Consider the following 19,353-nt stretch of genomic DNA (forward strand, 5'->3'; position numbering starts at 1 on the left):
CCATTTGATTTAGCTGTTAGTAGATCATTAGAGACTTTAGTGAGGGCAGTTTCAGTAGAGTGTAAAGAGCGGAAACCGGATTGGAGAGGGTCGAGAAGAGAGTTATGAAAGAGATAGCAGATAAGACGGGAGTGGACCAGGCGTTCCAGGAGTTTAGAGATGAAGGGAAGATTAGAGACAGGTCTATAGATAGCGGCACAGTTTTGGTCGAGGGATGGTTTTTTAAGTAGTGGATGTATGACGGCATGCTTAAATGAGGAGGGAAAGATACCAGAAGAGAGAGAGGGGTTAAATATTTTAGTTAGGTGAGTGGTGACAGCAGGGGAAAGGGACTGGAGGAGATGTGACGGAAATGGGTCACTGGTGCAAGTGGTTGGGCGAGAAGATGCAAGGAGCCTGTTTACTTCTTCAGTGACTGGTTCAAAATCAGAGAGTGAGCTAGATTCAGTGGGGTAGGGAGGACAGTGCATGGTATGAGTTGATTGGAAGATAATTTCCTGTCGGATCTGGTCAATTTTTTCTTTGAAGTAATTGGCCAGATCGTCAGCTTGGAGCTCCGTGGTTGGGGCCTGTACTCTTGGGTTGAGTAGAGCAGTGGTTTTCAACCAGTGTTCCGCGGCACACTAGTGTGCCGCGACACATGGTCGGGTGTGCCGCGTGTCCACATGGCTAATTTACATGCGATGCAAATTAGCCATGTGGAGGCAAGCAGGGCGGCGGGTCGGAGAGGCAGCAGTCCCGTGTTCCTGTGTCGCTTCCTCCCTGACACAGCAGTCAGCGGCGCGGCTGGTTGATATCATCATTCAGCCCCGCGGCTGCTGTGCCAGTGAGAGGAAGCTGCCGGTGAGGAGAGGTGAGGTGAGGGGTGTGTGTGTGTGTGTGTGTGTGTGTGTGTGTGTGTGTGTGTGTGTGTGTGTGTGTGTGTGTGTGCGTGTAGGTGGGTTGATGGATGTGATGAGAAGCAATGATGGGAGTCATGGAGAAGGCGGTGATGGGGAGAGGGCAATGGAGAAGGCGGTGATGGGGGTGATAAGAAGGCGGTGGTGGGGTGAGGGCAATGATGGGGTTGTCGAAAGGGCAATAATGGGGTGGTGGGGAGAAGGAAATGATGGAGGTAGTGGAATGGGCAATTTCTACATGAAGGGGATTATGATGGGGCATATTACTACAAGAAGGTGATAATGATGGGGCATATTACTAAAAGAAGGGGATAATGATGGGGCATATTACTAAAAGAAAGGGATAATTATGTGGCTCATATACTGCAATATAAAGGGGTACAATGAGAAATACTATGGCCATGAGGCTGGAGTACAAGCGCCAGCTCATATACTATATATATATATGGTATATGCTGATAATTATGTGGCTCATATACGTGGGACTGTATGTATGACTTTACATGGGACTGTATATATATATGGGAATACATGGGACTGTATGTATGAGGTTACATGGGATTGTATATATGAGGGGGTTATCCTTTTTTATTTAACTTTTTTAAAATAAATAATTTATTGAAAGGACCTCTGCCAGGCATATTTCACTCTTGAGGGCTTAAAAAGCAGCTCTTGTGGTGATAAGAAGCTGATTTAAAACCCCCAAGAGTGAACTCCGTGAGAGCTGTATGTGTGGAATAATAAATGATATTTTGCCGGTCTTCAGCAGTCATGTCCTGCTTGAATTGTACTGTTTTAGTGTCATTTTGTGCCATTTTGGTTGGTGGTGTGCCCCGGGATTTTTTACGTATAAAAAGTGTGCCGCGGCTCAAAAAAGGTTGAAAATCACTGGAGTAGAGAATGAAAAGTGTCAAAGAGACGTTTCGGGTTATTGGACAGTGAGGTGATGAGGGTGTTGAAATAGGTTTGTTTGGAGAGGTGAAGGGCAGTGTTGTATGTTCTAAGCATAAACTTATAATGGATGAAATCTTCATGTAGATTTGATTTTCTCCACAGACGTTCGGCACACCTGGAGCACAGCTGCAGGAACCTGTTTGCAGGGTGTGCCAGGGTTGTTGCCATCTGTGTTGTGGTGTTCTATTTATAGGGGTTGCAAATTCATCCAGGGCATGTTGAAGTGTTTCATTGTAGTGCTTCAATGCAGAATCAGGACAGGAGAGGGAGGAGATAGGGGCCAATGAAGACTGCAAGTTCTTCATAAGTTTCTGGGTGTTAATGGCCTGTATGTTTCTATAAGTATGGACAGTGAAAAAGAAGCCTCCGTGTTACATTTTACAGGTATGAGTTATGGATGAAAAAAGGTCATGGAAATCTGGGCGGAAAGGAAAAGAAAAAAGGTAAAATGAAAGACTACGATCATTAATGACTTAATTGGAGAGAATTAGAGATGAGCTAACGTGCTCGGATAAGGTGTTATCCGAGCATGCTCGCATGCTAACCGAGTGTCTGTCGAACAGCTGCGAGACATGCAGCCACTAGGATTCTAACATTTTTCAAACACGCCTAAGACACTCGGGTAGCACACGAGCATGCTCGGATAACGCCTTATCCCGGCACGTTTGCTCACCACTAGTGAGTATCTATAAAGTACACACATATATGGACTGCAAAGCACTGGTGTAAAACGGATACTACCATTATACAGTCACTGTACGGCGGGGTAATATAAGTCCTAGTAGAGCGGTTTTGGTTAATCTTTATTGTGGTATTATCACTACTGCATATGCAGGTAATAATTGGTTATGATCTGGTATTTGTTATATTGCAATATTATTTCAGTAAATCTAATTTTGATTTCCTGTAAGCAGGGTAATATAATAGAGCCCCACGTCGGGAAGGGGATGGAGCCACTATGGGATGATGGGCTTTCAAATGCCAGGGCTGAATTTTAGTCCCAATCCATCCCTGTAGGGTGAACTATCACTCCAGGGGAGCAGTGAGGGAGAATCCGCAGGGGACCTTTCTTTTCAACTAATCACTCACGTAATTTGTTCCCCCACGGCCTTTAATGCTATGCTTAAGGACCAGTTGTACCCAAAATCTCCTGTTTGTGGATTCTCATTGGATATATGTTTTTAACTTAAAGGGTACATCTGGGACTACAAAAAAAAAAAAAAAGTGCCTATGCACTAACAGGCAGGTAACTGCAACTTAAGTTGCAATTCTGCTCATAACTTAGCTCATGCTTGAAAGGTCAAAGAGCCCCAACACATGCGCACTGCAGTACATTACTCTGCCCTGGTCAGGCCAGAGAAGTACATATGCACAGGAGCGCGATGCCGGGGAGACTATGTGGATGACATAGGACATGTCATCCACATGAAGCAGAAGAGAGGAGGTTGGCGATCTTAAGAAGGGAGACACCAGACAAAGGCAGCGATGCCCATTTGACTGGAGCACCCCATAAGTGAGCATTATAAAAGGTCTTTTTCTTGTCCTGCAGGCCAGATTGGCGGCATATATGCAGCATATTAAAATGCTGAAAGGTGGTGGCCGTATCTCACATGGGACAAACCTGGAGACAGGTTTCCTTTAAAGATCAGTCTTACATACCTGAGTAACCAGTGGTTCAAGAAGTCTTTCAACTGCAAGGGTTCGAATTTCCAGACTTTTTGGATCCCACTTGAAATTAATATTCCCTGCATTTAGAGTCATTTCTGTGAGAAAAGAAAACAGTTGGCATTGGTTGATTTCACATTTACACCACAGTAATCCTAAATAGAAGCCTTCAGCAGCACATTATGAAAGCCGGGTCATGAAACTAAAGGTGATGGTGCACAGAACATCTACATTGTTAGGCTATGTGCACACGTTGCGGATTTAGATGCGGATCCGCAGAGTTTTTGGCCGCACGGATTCGCATCAAATCCGCAGTGTAGTGCACAGCCAATGTTAGTGAATGGGAAATTCGGGTTTGTTGTGCACATGCTGCAGAAAAAAACGCACAGATTTGCAGCGATTTTTTTCCGCAGCATGTCAATTCTTTTTGCGTATCTGCAGCGTATCTGCACCCATTGAGTCAGACACATCTGCAGGAAAACCGCAGATTTAAAAAGATATGCGGTTTGCTTCGCATTTGGGTGCTAGAAACGCTGCAGATGGAGAGGGAAGTGTGTGGGCGGAGACTATGTGCGTGTCTGTGTGTGAGGGTCTGCGTGTATGTGTGTCTGCATGAGTCTGTCAGACCAGGAATCGTGTGATGGGACTACTGCTCCCATCCAGCTATAAATGCTCTCACATATGACAGTAACAGCATTCGCCAATAATGGGACAGTAGTCCCATCACTCAATGTATGTCAAGTGTAAAAAAAAAAAAAAACCACAGTACAGACATATACACAAAAAGTACATACAACAAATAACAGAGTACATACTCACCAATCACCTAGTCCCCGAAGCCCTCGATCTCCTATAACCAAACATAAAATAATAAATCAACCTATACATTACCTTTCCGCCATAGTCCAGTTAATAACTAGTGTCCCACAACGATCTCCCGTGTAAAACACTGACATCGGGTGATGTCAGTGCTCTACAGGGCCTCCGGGATGCACTGACAGGCAGAGGTAATCCTCTGCATTCTATACCTCCGCCGCCGGGAGAGAGGTCCCCTAACCCTTAAGTTCATTCTCTCACCTGCAACGCTGAGAGAGAAAATTCTCACGCAGAATTGCCATAAAGTGAGAGGATGAACTCCGGTAACCTCTTCAATGAAGAACTGCAGGAGCCATTGTCTCCTGTCTCCGATAGATTTATGTCTATAGATCTATGTATCTATCGATTATCTATCTATAGATCTAAAAACTGTGTAGTGTTTTACTTCATTTAAAGACTTTTTCTGGCTGTCTTTTTTTTAAACTTTAACAATATAGGATAACAATGGATATCTAAATAGATCTATATCTAGCTATATCTACCTATAGAAAGATATATATGTATCTATCCATAGATCTATATCTGTGTGTAAACATTATTCTTCAATGGAGTACGCAAAATAAGAGGTTGCACAAAAATGACATCACAACTCTTTTTTGTTAAATAATAGATCTTTATTTAGTTTACAAAAACGCCTACAAATCTGTATGAAAATAAGCATGAAAATCTGCGTGGATTTTTTGCTGCCAAGAGGTGCAGATTCTGTGCAGAAAATTACACAGGCAAATCTGCAACGTGTGCACATACCCTAAAAGGTCCAGTCAAGGGCATTGGAGGAATAACAGTTGCTCAAGACTGAAGATCCTAAGGTTGCTGCTCTCCACCATCCTTTAGCGCAGCAGTACAAACACAATTTGCACATCGCTTTCCTTTTTCACTCAAGGTCTAATAAATATAACTAGTTATGTGAAAACCTAATAATGGAGACATGGACATAAAGCTCAAAGTAACCCGAGACTAAAACTTTAGAAACTACTAGTTAAGTAAGGCACCAATACTGATAATGCTCCTTACATATAAAAATCAGAAAGCATTACCAAAACTATTCTTCCATGTCCTGTACAGCACATAAACAGAGGTATCCTGAGCCCCAAAGGAAAAACCGTAAAACTACCCATCACATGCCGTGGTAAATTGAAGAATAATCTAGCACTAGAACCTGACTCCCACTTCTACCTCTACACACTGTTTAGCTATGCCACAGTTACAAGAAGATGGAGCCTGCGCTTGTGTCCAGGTGAGAGGTAGAGAGGGGTGCAGTACTTTACCTTACAGGTGATACCAGACCACCAGTCAGTAAGGCAGCACCCACACAGCGCTCGGCTTCCTTCAGCCCTGCAGACACGGACTTACCATAAGTAGTAGAGCAAGTGTACACTTCATCCATGTCAGTCATACAAGCATTAGTGGCCATACTAGCATTCATCGCCTCTCCCATGGATAGATTAAATATCCATTGTAGGAAAAACCCGTCAGATATAGGAAATCCAAGAATGTCCAGCTGAGGAAGCTCTTCCCGCAAATGGATTCATTACTATATCATGGTCATTGAGCTACAAACCATCCATAAATTCCACTCTGCAAAAATAGGACTCTTTTTGCTCTGTCCATAAGACAAATATGAAGCGCCCAAGATTTTTTTTTTTAAGCTGAAGAAACAGATTTTTTTGAGTATTTAGCATTGTTTTACAGTTTACAGAGGATGCAGCTGATTTCTTCATATCAGAATAATGGGAGGTAAACAAGGATCACTGATAAATCTTTAATTATTATGTTTCAATGAGTCAGTAAAAAATATTGTCTGCCCATGATTTTTGATAAGTTGGCCAAAAAAAAAGAAAGAAAAATGTCAAATTTGCAAATCTCATGGCCACAGAAGCTGTGCCCAACACACAGACTGCAGGAGCATGACTTTTATGACAGCAGAGCTCTGGCAAGTAAATCCAGGGTCGGTGCCAGCACAGATCCCGGCTGTTTAACCTTCTGGCATTTAGTTGGTTGTGACAAGGAGGAGGGCCCCTTATTCACTTTGTTGGCCCATGCGTGGATTACCAAGGTTGCTATGGCAACCAAAGGCCAAGCAATGGCCTCGGAGTCTGCCAGTTACGGTGGCTTTTTAGGCCCTGTGTCAGTGTTATACTTACAGGTCTGATACATAAGTATTACAAAAGCATTAGACCACTAATTAGCTCATGAATGTTCAAATTCCACAATGAGAATAAGTAATAACATTAAAAAAAATAAAAATTTGTAAATATGAATTTAAAAAAAAACAAATCACAAAAACATTCCGCCATTTAGAACACGGTTTTTAAGGAAACAAAAATGAAACAAAAAAAGGTAAAATGTGCACAATGAACTGAGATATAAAACGGTCATTACTAACGTGCATGGAAGACTTAAAGGAGAAAAAAAAAAAAAAAACATCTGCAAATTTTACCATACTGCTACATAGAAGAGAAATATAATAAAAATAAAAAAGCTGTATATAAAGCAAAAGGATATTACAGAAAATCAACTTATCTGCAAGAAACAAGCCTCGATACTTAGAATTTGTGCAAATTGAAGGCCAACGTCAAAGTCAGGAATCTGTGGACGCTGGATTGGAGCCTCGAAAACCACCTTGTACCCCCTGGAATCCACAGCTCTTGTATTGATTAGCCAGCCTGGCACGATGTCACCCCGTAATGATGATGTCACACAAGGCTGGCTAATCATAAGAGCAGTGAACGTAAGGAGCTTGGAAGCAATTCTCAGGGCTCCTGTAAAGTGGTCAGAGATTAGTGATCTGGTCAATGGACTGGGTCCTGCAAATCAATTTGTACCAAACATAATGGTAATATAATGTGACCGTTCTATAGATGGGTTTGTTCCGGACGTGGCAATATCAAATATATATGTACTTTATTTTTGCTTTACTTTGGTTTTTGCAGAAAAACAGCATTTTTACTTGCAAAACAGCTGTGAGATGATATTAATAGTCTGGGAAGATCCATGGGTATTAACACCCCTTCCCAGGCTATAAAGATTTGCCCCCAGTCGCTGGCTTTCCCTGTTCTGGTTCTGAAAATTGCACAGGAGCCCATGCAACTTTTTTTCCATTTTTTTTTTTTTAAATTAAACAGGCCACACTTTCAAGAAACTCGGACAAGTCTCGCACCTCAATACCCAGCACTGCCGCCGGCACTTGGGACCAGAGTGTGCAGCTGCATGTATTTCTATGCAGCTGAGCGCTCCGGTCCGTGTGCCAGCGGCAGTGCCGAGGTGCAAGACTCGTGAGAGTTTGTTGAAAGTGTGACCCCGGCCTAACACAGATTGTGTGTGCGCGTGGGGACACGTGTGTCTCTGTCTTTATTTAACTCTTTATGTACCATTTTATTATGTACATTACTAAACATCGGGTTTGGTATTATCTAAAATAAATTTTATATATATATATATATATATGCACATATACACACACACATTATATGTGAACATGGTATGTAATGATATTATGGTCTTCAATAGAGAATATAAAAGAGGAGGTTGGACAAGGACAATGACATCACAATTCTTTTTTTGTTAAATAATATATCTTTATCTAGCTTACAAAAACGCATACATAGCCGCATGAAAAAAAAAAACCGCATGAAAATCCACACAGATTTTCAACTGCGTTTTCTGCCAAGAGGAAGAATCCGCACAAAAAATTCCACAGGCAAATCCGCAACGTGTGCACATACCCTAAGGCTGGGTTCACATTACATTTTAGCAGCCAGTTCAACGCATAGCGTTGACAGGCAGCTAATGGTATAGCATAACGCGATCGCGTTATGCTATACCCGCTAGCGCAGATGAATCATCAGCGCTAGCGGTGACGGAGCCTCAAACACTGCAGGCCGCGTCCGAGGCTACGTCAGCGAATGATAGCACATCGCGAACGCGTGCCGCTTTACGGCATGCGTCGCGATGCGCCCGACAATGGGGCTCAATGGCAGCGTTAACGGACTGCGTTACACCGCGTTATACCGTGGTGTAACGGACTGCCTAAAACGCAGTGTGACCCCAGCCTCAGAACACTTGGGGAGCGCTAGCCTGTGCTCTAATATATCTTGGGACCTCTGCCACAGATCCGCCAATCCTTCACTTTTCCGGGGAGGATGAATAGCAGGCGCCTTATTTCAAGGTGACCAGAAGCTCCAGAAGACAACTGTTTTGATTTCACAATAAAAGCGATGCATTGCTGATCCCATTCTGAATGAGGTCACAGGTTACTATGGAGAAAGTCTTCCTGAGGTAAAGAAGACCCTCCTCAAGATCCATAATTGGCAGACAATTTATACCAGTACATTGTACAGTATTATAATTTTCTGACTGCTTCTCAGCCATACAGTGCATGTAAATGGAGGATTTACAAATCGCACTTTCAGTGTATGGCCACATTCACACATAGAAGAGTCATGGACCCCTATTAATGGACCGACAGGGAAGGTGCCTTCAAAAAAAAAAAAAAAATTTTTCCAGCAATTAAAAAATGTAAAGAATATTTAAATTTTCTTAAAATATATTATCATTTGTTTATAATTTAGTAAAATATGAAAAATAATTTTAAAAGGTTTGGTATTTCCACTTTTAAACACTAGGGGGCGCAGATACTGAAATTTGACAAAAACCTAGTGTACAACTAGCTCACATTGGTCATTGAATGGGGCGAAAAAAATTGTCCAAAAGAAAAAACGCATTGATTTGATAACGCACCGAATTCGTGATACTGTTCCTCAGATGAACAAACCTGGTTGTTCTATTCAGTACAGTCCCCAATTCAATGAAATTAAATCAGTGGTTTTATAAAATGTACCGATTTTGTATGAAGATGATATTTTATCTCAAGTTTTATCAGCTGGATGCAACATTGCAGCAAAAAAACCCATAACATTGGGCAACACCATTTCCCCTAGTTTTTTCAAGTCTAATAAGGAACACCACACTTGGCTACATTATGCTGGATTTTATAAATGCGGTTCTACTAAATGTAGGCAATGCGCTCACTCAATTCTAACTTCTGTTTTTTCTGATAGTGAGGGCAAGTCACAATATAAAACTCAGAAATATAGTCATTGTAATACCAGAAATGTGGTGTATCTGATTGTTTGCATAGAAGGTCATCTGATATCTGTGGGTCGCACTACCTGACATTTACACCAGAATCTCTGAGCACATTACCGACATTATCTCTCTTACCAGTACCAACTGGACGATGTCATTTGCATCTACACATTTTGTGACCTGCCATCAGAGGAATATTGCAGCACTTAGTTATTGGCATCGAGAGTCACCATGGGGAGGAGATATAAGGAAACAGCTGATGACACGAGACGCATTCTGGATTTTTCGCTTGGGGACATGTCATCCTGCTGGTCTAAATGCGCGTAAGGAAATCGTGTATCATTATTGATTCTGTATATTTAATTATTCAACACATTATATGTATTTAATGGTTGTTTTTATGGGTAACTGATGTGCTTTGTATGTTACATGGTAATTTTGAGTTTTATATTTTGAGTTTTTTTCAGTATATCTGTAAGTTTTTAATTTTGTTGGATCACATGATTGTTTGAACAAATTCTATTGACCTTAGGGGTGTTTAAATACATGCCATATCCGTCACAGTGTAGCCTTAGGCCTCTTTCACACGTCAGTTTTTTTACAATCAGTCACAATCCGCCAGGTTTTGAAAAAAACGGATCCTCAATTTTCTTTTGAGGATCCGTTTTTTTTCCCCATTGACTTCCATTAATGGCGGATTGTGACGGATTGCCGTCCGTTGCATCCGTTTTTTTTGAGGATCCGCCAAAAGTTGCTGTCCGTCACCATCCTCAAAGATTTCAAAACGGAGCTTTCAACGTTTTTCTCTCTCTCTCTTTTTCCAGGCTGCGATTCCTTTCAAATTCTTCATTTGTCGGATCCGGCAAAAAAAACGGACAGGTGGCATCCGTTGTCATCAGTACTAAAACGGATCCGCCATCCGTCCTTTTGGCGGATTTTGACTGATGCAAAAAACTGAAGTGTGAAAGAGGCCTTAGGCCTCTTTCACACTTCCGTTTTCGACCATCAGTCAAAATCCACCAGGTTTTGCAAAAAACGGATCGGCCATTTTTTTTTTTGCGGATCCGTTTTTTTCCCCATTGAGTTGCATTACTGGCGGATCTTGACGGATGGCCATCCATTGGATCCGTTTTTGTGAGGATCCGCCAAATTTTTTTCATCCGCTGGCATACCTGGACGGACCTTGCAACGTTTTTTTGTTGTTGGATCCGCATTTTCCATTGCGCATGCCCAAAGAAAGGAAGTCAGGGAGAAAATTAACCCTGAAATCCTTTCTGGTGGACGAAAAAAATTCTCTCTCTCTCTCGCCAGCGGTTCCTTTAAAATTCTTCATTCTGCGGATCCGTCAAAATAAGGATCCTGTGCCATCCGTTCACATCAGTTAGGAACGGATCCGCTTTTCCACCTTTTTGGCGGATTTTCACTGAAACGAAAAACTGAAGTGTGAAAAAGGCCTTAGTGCGCTCGAAACGCGTAAAGCTCCTGAGGGTCATGTGAACTTGTCCATCATTGCTTCATGTTTTTATCCATGAACGAATAAAAAATGTTGGATTGTTTGGAAGCTGGAACTAAATCTCTCCTTTTTTTGAGCTCGCATTACGACTGCAGTAAATATGGGCGGAGTCTGCTCACATGTGTGTGATGTCACTCCTTGCCTCCCCTTATGGGTGTTTGCTAAGGGATAAGAGAGGATGACATTTAGGAACACAGTGAGCAGCCATTTTGTTGGTGACTGCAAAGTTATACTGACAAATAGACATACAGTGGGGAAAAAAAGTATTTAGTCAGTCAGCAATAGTGCAAGTTCCACCACTTAAAAAGATGAGAGGCGTCTGTAATTTACATCATAGGTAGACCTCAACTATGGGAGACAAACTGAGAAAAAAAAATCCAGAAAATCACATTGTCTGTTTTTTTTTCATTTTATTTGCATATTATGGTGGAAAATAAGTATTTGGTCAGAAACAAGCAATCAAGATTTCTGGCTCTCACAGACCTGTAACTTCTTCTTTAAGAGTCTCCTCTTTCCTCCACTCATTACCTGTAGTAATGGCACCTGTTTAAACTTGTTATCAGTATAAAAAGACACCTGTGCACACCCTCAAACAGTCTGACTCCAAACTCCACTATGGTGAAGACCAAAGAGCTGTCAAAAGACACCAGAAACAAAATTGTAGCCCTGCACCAGGCTGGGAAGACTGAATCTGCAATAGCCAACCAGCTTGGAGTGAAGAAATCAACTGTGGGAGCAATCATTAGAAAATGGAAGACATACAAGACCACTGATAATCTCCCTCGATCTGGTGCTCCACGCAAAATCCCACCCCGTGGGGTCAGAATGATCACAAGAACGGTGAGCAAAAATCCCAGAACCACGCGGGGGGACCTAGTGAATGAACTGCAGAGAGCTGGGACCAATGTAACAAGGCCTACCATAAGTAACACACTACGCCACCATGGACTCAGATCCTGCAGTGCCAGACGTGTCCCACTGCTTAAGCCTGTACATGTCCGGGCCCGTCTGAAGTTTGCTAGAGAGCATTTGGATGATCCAGAGGAGTTTTGGGAGAATGTCCTATGGTCTGATGAAACCAAACTGGAACTGTTTGATAGAAACACAACTTGTCGTGTTTGGAGGAAAAAGAATACTGAGTTGCATCCATCAAACACCATACCTACTGTAAAGCATGGTGGTGGAAACATCATGCTTTGGGGCTGTTTCTCTGCAAATGGGCCAGGACGACTGATCCGGGTACATGAAAGAATGAATGGGGCCATGTATCGTGAGATTTTGAGTGCAAACCTCCTTCCATCAGCAAGGGCATTGAAGATGAAACGTGGCTGGGTCTTTCAACATGACAATGATCCAAAGCACACCGCCAGGGCAACGAAGGAGTGGCTTCGTAAGAAGCATTTCAAGGTCCTGGAGTGGCCTAGCCAGTCTCCAGATCTCAACCCTATAGAAAACCTTTGGAGGGAGTTGAAAGTCCGTGTTGCCAAGCGAAAAGCCAAAAACATCACTGCTCTAGAGGAGATCTGCATGGAGGAATGGGCCAACATACCAACAACAGTGTGTGGCAACCTTGTGAAGACTTACAGAAAACGTTTGACCTCTGTCATTGCCAACAAAGGATATATCACAAAGTATTGAGATGAAATTTTGTTTCTGACCAAATACTTATTTTCCACCATAATATGCAAATAAAATGAAAAAAAAACAGACAATGTGATTTTCTGGATTTTTTTTTCTCAGTTTGTCTCCCATAGTTGAGGTCTACCTATGATGTAAATTACAGACGCCTCTCATCTTTTTAAGTGGTGGAACTTGCACTATTGCTGACTGACTAAATACTTTTTTTTCCCCACTGTATTGTACTTCATGATAGTGGTAAAATTTCTTTGATATGACTTGCGTTTATTTGTTAAAAAAATGGAAATCTGACGAAAATTTCGCAATTTTCAAACTTAATTTTTATGCCCTTAAATCAGAGTCATATCGCACAATATAGTTAACCCCTTCCTTACCGATGACGGAATAGTACATCATCGGTAAGGATCCCCTGCTTTCAAGTGGGCTCCGATGGAGAGTCCACCTCAAAGCACCTATTAACTAGTTAAATCCCGCTGTCAAAGCGGACAGCGGGCACTTAAATAGCACTTCCGGCCGCCGGGCCGGAAGTGAGCTCATCACCGACCCCCGTCACGTGATCGGGGGTTGGCGACGCGTTGCCTGGACAACCACAGGTCTCAGAGGCTGGCGCTCAAAGCACAGCAGTAAATCTGCTACATATGGGCAATGAGAAGATCGCCCATATGTAGCAGAGCCGATGAGGTTGTGCATGCTTCAAGCCTCCTATGGAGGCTATTGAAGCATGCCAAAAGTAAAAAAAAAATGTTTAAAAATAAAAAAAAATAAAAAACCTAAAAAAGTTCAAATCACCCCCCTTTCACCCCAATCAAAATAAAATAAAAAAAAAAAAAATCACACATACACATATTTGGTATCGCCGCGTTCAGAATCGTCCGATCAATAAAAAAAAAAGCATTAACCTGATCGCTAAACGGCATAGCGGAAAAAAAATCAAAACGCCAGAAATACGTTTTTTTGGTTGCCGCGACATTGCATTAAAATGCAATAATGGGCAATCAAAAGAACGTATTTGCACAAAAGTGGTATCATTAAAAACGTCACGCAAAAAATAAGCCCTCACCCGACCCCACATCACGAAAAATGGAGACGCTACGGGTCTACGAAAATTGCGCAATTTTTTTTTTTTTTTTTTAGCAAACTTTGGAATTTTTTTTCACCACTTAAATAAGAGAGAACATAGACATGTTTGGTGTCTATGAACTCGTCATGACCTGGAGAATCATAATGGCAAGTTAGATTTAGCATCCAGTGAACCTAGCAAAAAAGCCAAGCAAAAAACAAGTGCGGGATTGCACTTTTTTTGCAATTTCACCGCAATTTTTTTCTCGTTTTCGAGTACACGACATGGTAAAACCTATGGTGTCATTTAAAAGTACAACTCATTCTGCAAATAATAAGCCCTCACATGGCCATTCTGACAGAAAAATAAAAAAGTTATGTCTCTGGAAAGAAGGGGAGCGAAAAACGAAAAAAGCTCTGGGAGTGAAGGGGTTAATAAATAACATTTTCCACATGTCTACTTTACATCTGCACAATTTTGGAAACAAAATTTTTTTTTGTTAGGAAATAATAAGGGTTAAAAGTTGACCAGCGATTTCTCATTTTTACAACAAAATTTACAAAACCATTTTTTTAGGGACCACCTCACATTTGAAGTGAGATTGGGGGGGTCAATATGGCAGTAAATACCCAAAAGTGACAACATTATAAAAACTGCACCCCGCAATGTACTCAAAACCTCATTCAAGAAGTTTATTAACCCTTCAGGTGCTTCACATGAATGAATGGAATGTGGAAGGAAAAAATCAACAACTTTTTTTCACAAACATTTTACTTCAGAACAAATTTTTTTTTTTATTTTCACAAGTGTAAAACGAGAAAATGAACCACAAAATTTTTTGTGCAATTTCTCCTGAATACGCCGATACCCCGTATGTGGGGGTAAACCACTGTTTGGGCACACGGCAGGGCTCAGAAAGGAAGGAGTGCGTTTGACTTTTTCAATGCAGAATTGGCTGGAATTGAGATCGGACGCCATGTCGCATTTGGAGAGCCCCTGATGTGCCTAAACAGTGGAAACCCCCCACAAGTGGCCCCATTTTGGAATCTAGACCCCCCCCTTAAAGGGAATCTGTCACCCCTTTTTTCGAATATAAGCTGCCGGCACTGCCATCAGGGGATTATCTACAGCATTCTGTAATGCTGTAGATAAGTCCCCGATGTAACCTGAAAGAGAAGAAAAAGGAGTTAGATTATACTCACCGGGGGGGGCGGTCTGGTCTTGAGCCGACGAGTGTAGCGGTCCGGCGCCTCCCATCTTCATACGATGCCGTCCTCTTCTTTCCTTCCTGTCGTGGCTCCGGCGCAGGCCCACTACTCTGCCCTATTGAGGGCAGAACAGAATACTGCAGTGCGCAGGCGCCGGACTTCTCACGGAGCCTGCGCACTGCAGGACTCTGCCCTCAACAGGGCAAAGCAGTGCGCCTGCGCCGGAGCCACCATAGGAAGGAAAGAAGAGAACGGCATCGTATGAAGATGGGAGACGCCGGACCGGATGGCGACACCCATCGGACCGGACCAAAAGCCAGGGTGAGTATCATCTAAAGGTAGTGTCACACTTAGCGATGCACCAGCGATCTCGACCAGCGATATGACGCGGTCAGTATCGCTGGTGCATCGCTAAGTGCTCGCTAGTGAGCTGCCACACACAGGCAGATCTCACCAGCAACATAGCAGAGGTCGGGGGTCACTACTTACCTGTCAGAGGAGGCGATCCTGACGTCCTCCCGCCCGCGTCCACGCGTCACTCGTCGGTGCCACAGGAAGCCCAGCAGGAAGCTGACGACGAGAAACGGTCCAGGACGTTCTCGCGCGATCAGCGATAACCAGCGGGGAGTCGGTTGGAGGTAAGTATCACATGTAGCGATATCGCTATAACGTCAAAAAAAACAGTGACGTTATAGTGATATTGCTAGCGATATCGCTTAGTGTGACAGGCCCTTAACTCTTTTTTCTTATCTTTCAGGTTACATCAGGGGCTTATCTACAGCATTACAGAATGCTGTAGATAAGCCCCTGATGGCGGTGCCGGCAGCTCATTCGAAAAAAGGGGTGATAGTTCCTTAAAGGGAATCTTATCTAGATGTGTGGTGAGCACTTTGAACCCCCAAGTGCGTCACTGACGTTTATAACGTAGAGCCATGAAAATAAAAAATCATTTTTTCCACAAAAATGATCTTTTCGCCCCAAAATTGTTATTTTCCCAAGGTTAACAAGATAAATTAGACCACCAAGGTTGTTGTACAATTTGTCCTGAGTACGCCAATACCCCATATATGGGGGTAAACCACTGTTTGGGCACACAGCAGAGCCCAGAAAGGAAGGAGTGCCGTTTGACTTTTTCAATGCCTAATTGGCTGGAATTGAGATCGGATGCCATGTCGCATTTGGAGAGCCCCTGATGTGCCCAAACAGTAGAAAACGCCCACAAGTGACCCCATTTTGGAAACTAGACCCCCCCAAGGAACTTATGTAGATGTGTGGTGAGCACTTTGAACCCCCAAGTGTTTTACTAAAGTTTATAATGTAGAGCCGTGAAAATAAAAAACTTTTTTTGCCCACAAAAATGATCTTTTAGCCCCCAATTTTTTTATTTTCACAAGGGTAACAGGAGATATTGGACCCCAAAAATTGTTGTCCAATTTGTCCTGCATAACCCTAACTTTAGCCTAACAGTAACCCTAACCCTAACAGTAAAACTAACCGTAACTATCAATAAACCTAACTTTAGCCTAACAGTAACCATAACAGTAACCATAACTTTAGCTTAACTATAGCACTAACCCTAACAGTAAACCTAACCATAGCACTAACCCTAACCATAGCACTAACCATAACAATAGCACTAAACCTAACCCTAACAATAACCTGCGTACCTGCTTTTTTTTTTGTGACAAGATCGCTGCCTGGCACAGCTGTGCCAGGCAGCAATCTTGTCACACAGTAACGCTGTTTCTCCTTTGATTTCCTGTCAGAGCGAGATCAGAGGAGAAGTGGTGTTACTATGAGTCAGATCGCCGGGAAACAACAAGCTTTCCCAGCGAGCTCTCTCATTGGCTGCTGTGACGCCGTCATCAGGACCTGAACCAATCAGGTCTCGATGTGGTCAGGGGTCGCAGCAAGCATTGTGTGCCGGGATCCCCGCATTATAAGGTATGTGGGGGTCCCGGGGGGCACAAAAGTTCAATGGATGCAAGAATTGTGAAGGTGATATCAAAGAAGGGTTCCTATGTTAACCGCTTTCAGACCTCCAACGGTATATATACGTCGGCGCTTGCTGGGCTTTGTGCAGCATCGGCGTTTATCTACTGTCAGCGGTTTTGTGCCCCCCGGCACAACTTTCTTCCATGGTCTAAAAAGAAACGTGCCTTCAGGAGCAAAATCATCTTCATGCATGATAATGCACCATTTCATGCTGCAAGGAATACCTCTGTCATTGGCTGCTATGGGCATAAAAGGACATAAACTCATGGAGTGGCCACCATCTTCCCCTGACCTCAACCCTATAGAGAACCTTTGGAGTATCATCAAGCAAAAGATCTATGAGGGTGGGAGGCAGTTCACATCATAACAGCAGCTCTGGGAGGCTATTCTGACTTCATGCATAGAAATACAAGCAGAAACTTTATATACTTTGCAGAGGTCATTTTCACACCTTCAGGAACCTTAAAGGGCCCTACCAGCTGTTTCCCCATGATTCCGGCCCAAAACATGACTCCTCCACCTCCTTGCTGACGTCGCAGCCTTGTTGGGACATGGTGGCTATCCACTAACCATCCATTACTCCATCCATCTGGACCATCCAGGCTTGCTCGACACTCATCAGTAAACAAGACTGTTTGAAAATTAGTCTTCATGAATGTCTGGGCCCACTGCAACCGTTTCTGCTTGTGAGCACTGTTTAGGGGTGGCCGAATAGTAGGTTTATGCACCACAGCAAGCCTTTGAAGGATCCTACACCTTGAGGTTCGAGGGACTCCAGAGGCACCAGCAGCTTCAAATATCTGTTTGCTGGTTTGTAATGGCTTTTTAGCAGCTGCTCTCTTAATCCGATGAACTTGCATTGCAGAAACCTTCCTCATTCTGCCTTTATCAGCACGAACACGTCTGTGCTCAGAATCAGCCACAAATCTCTTAACAGTACTTCTGTGTTGCATTTTGGTTCGATCGCTGCACTGTCAAAAGGACGCATGCGGCGGCAAAAGCATACCTGCTCACGGCCTGCGTACCCAATGCTAAGGATAGGGTATGTAGGCCGCATGCAGTGGCATGCGCCCATAAGCGGAGCTGACCAGAGGAGGCGCGGCAGGGGGCTGTGCCTCCAAACGCAAATGTGAAACTAGAATTAGGAGACAGTATCACACAGGATGGGATTAGATACACGGCTCAGTATGTGCAGTATCACAGGAAAGGATTAGATATACGGTTCAGCATACAGTATCACAGGATAGGATTAGATACACGGCTCAGCATACTGTATCACACAGGAGAGGATTAGATACACAGCTCAGCAGTCAGTATCACACTTGGAAGGATTAGATACACAGACGATCCCAGACAATTGGACTGTGCAGACTCCTCACCCCTCACAGCTGCAGGAGATGAGACAACCCACTGCTGTATGTGTGTGAGTGAGAGGAGTGTTCACAGGTCAGCTGCTGCTGTCTCTTGACCCCTCCCCATTCCTTGATAATTACCTCACTGCACTGCTCCTTTCTCCTCCTGCCTCCAGTCCTCGGTCTTCTCCTATAACTGCGCGGCTCCTGCGATTATAGGGGGAAAGTTGAGCTCACAGTATACACTGTGGGCTCCGGAAAAATGTCGCCAATCTCCTCCCTCTGCTGTGATCTGGACAGCCCAGGGGGCGTGCCCAGATCACAGCAGGGACCAGCTCAATACTAGGTATAGCGTCGACAGGCAACTGCTGTCTCCTATGCCCAGGGCAGCCATATTTGCAGACTGTAAGTGTCTCTTACACTCCCGCAAACCAAAATGGTAGCGCCCAGTGGCTGAAAAAAACAATTAATAAAAAAAAAAATTTAAAGTTAAAAAATTTAATATTGTATTAAAAATAATTGTTTATATAATCATTTTTAATACAAAAAGAAATTGTGGCACCTTCACTTTAAACTCAATGGCCTTATAGGCATATAGAGTGCCATGATAACGTATTCATACCTCGTGACCTTTTCCACATTTTTTCATGTTATACCCACAAACTTAATGTATTTTATTGGGATTTTACATTATATATCAAGTATTTGTGAAGCGTAAAGGAAATTCTACATTGTGTTCTAATTATTTTTAAAATATAAATCTGAAAATTGCAATGTGGATTTGTATTCAGCTCCCAAGTCAATACTTTGTAGGATTTTTATAAAATCTGCAGCTCGTTCATTATTCAGAGGCAATTTTTTCCGTAACTTATTAACCCCTTTCTGAGATTGGGCGTAATAATACGCCGATGTCGGCAGGGCTGTGGAGTCGGTAAGCCAAACCTGCAACTCCGACTCCTCAATTTCCCTTACACCGACTCCGACTCCCACATGTATTGCTTATATTTAAGTGAAAAATTTATTCTAGTACAATGTGAACATCAGACATTTAATCATTTCTATGATCCAATAATATTTAGATAGAACATAATATCTATTTATTGGA

The 19,353-nt window shown here is 42.9% G+C and overlaps 1 protein-coding gene across 1 annotated transcript in view; it reads right to left on the reverse strand.

Annotated features, from left to right (window-relative positions):
- The window catches only part of CTNNA1 (catenin alpha 1), a 143,737-nt gene that overhangs the window by 115,471 nt on the left and 8,913 nt on the right, over window positions 1-19,353 (reverse strand). The window contains exon 2 of the mRNA XM_073573743.1: window positions 3,513-3,616. Within this exon, the coding sequence (XP_073429844.1) occupies window positions 3,513-3,614 (102 nt within the window). The 5' untranslated portion in view covers window positions 3,615-3,616. The remainder of the gene's footprint in view (window positions 1-3,512; window positions 3,617-19,353) is intronic.

The sequence above is a fragment of the Dendrobates tinctorius genome, unplaced genomic scaffold (assembly GCF_039654945.1).
Source record: "Dendrobates tinctorius isolate UK_male_01 unplaced genomic scaffold, ASM3965494v1 ptg000036l, whole genome shotgun sequence".
Taxonomy (NCBI): domain Eukaryota; kingdom Metazoa; phylum Chordata; class Amphibia; order Anura; family Dendrobatidae; genus Dendrobates; species Dendrobates tinctorius.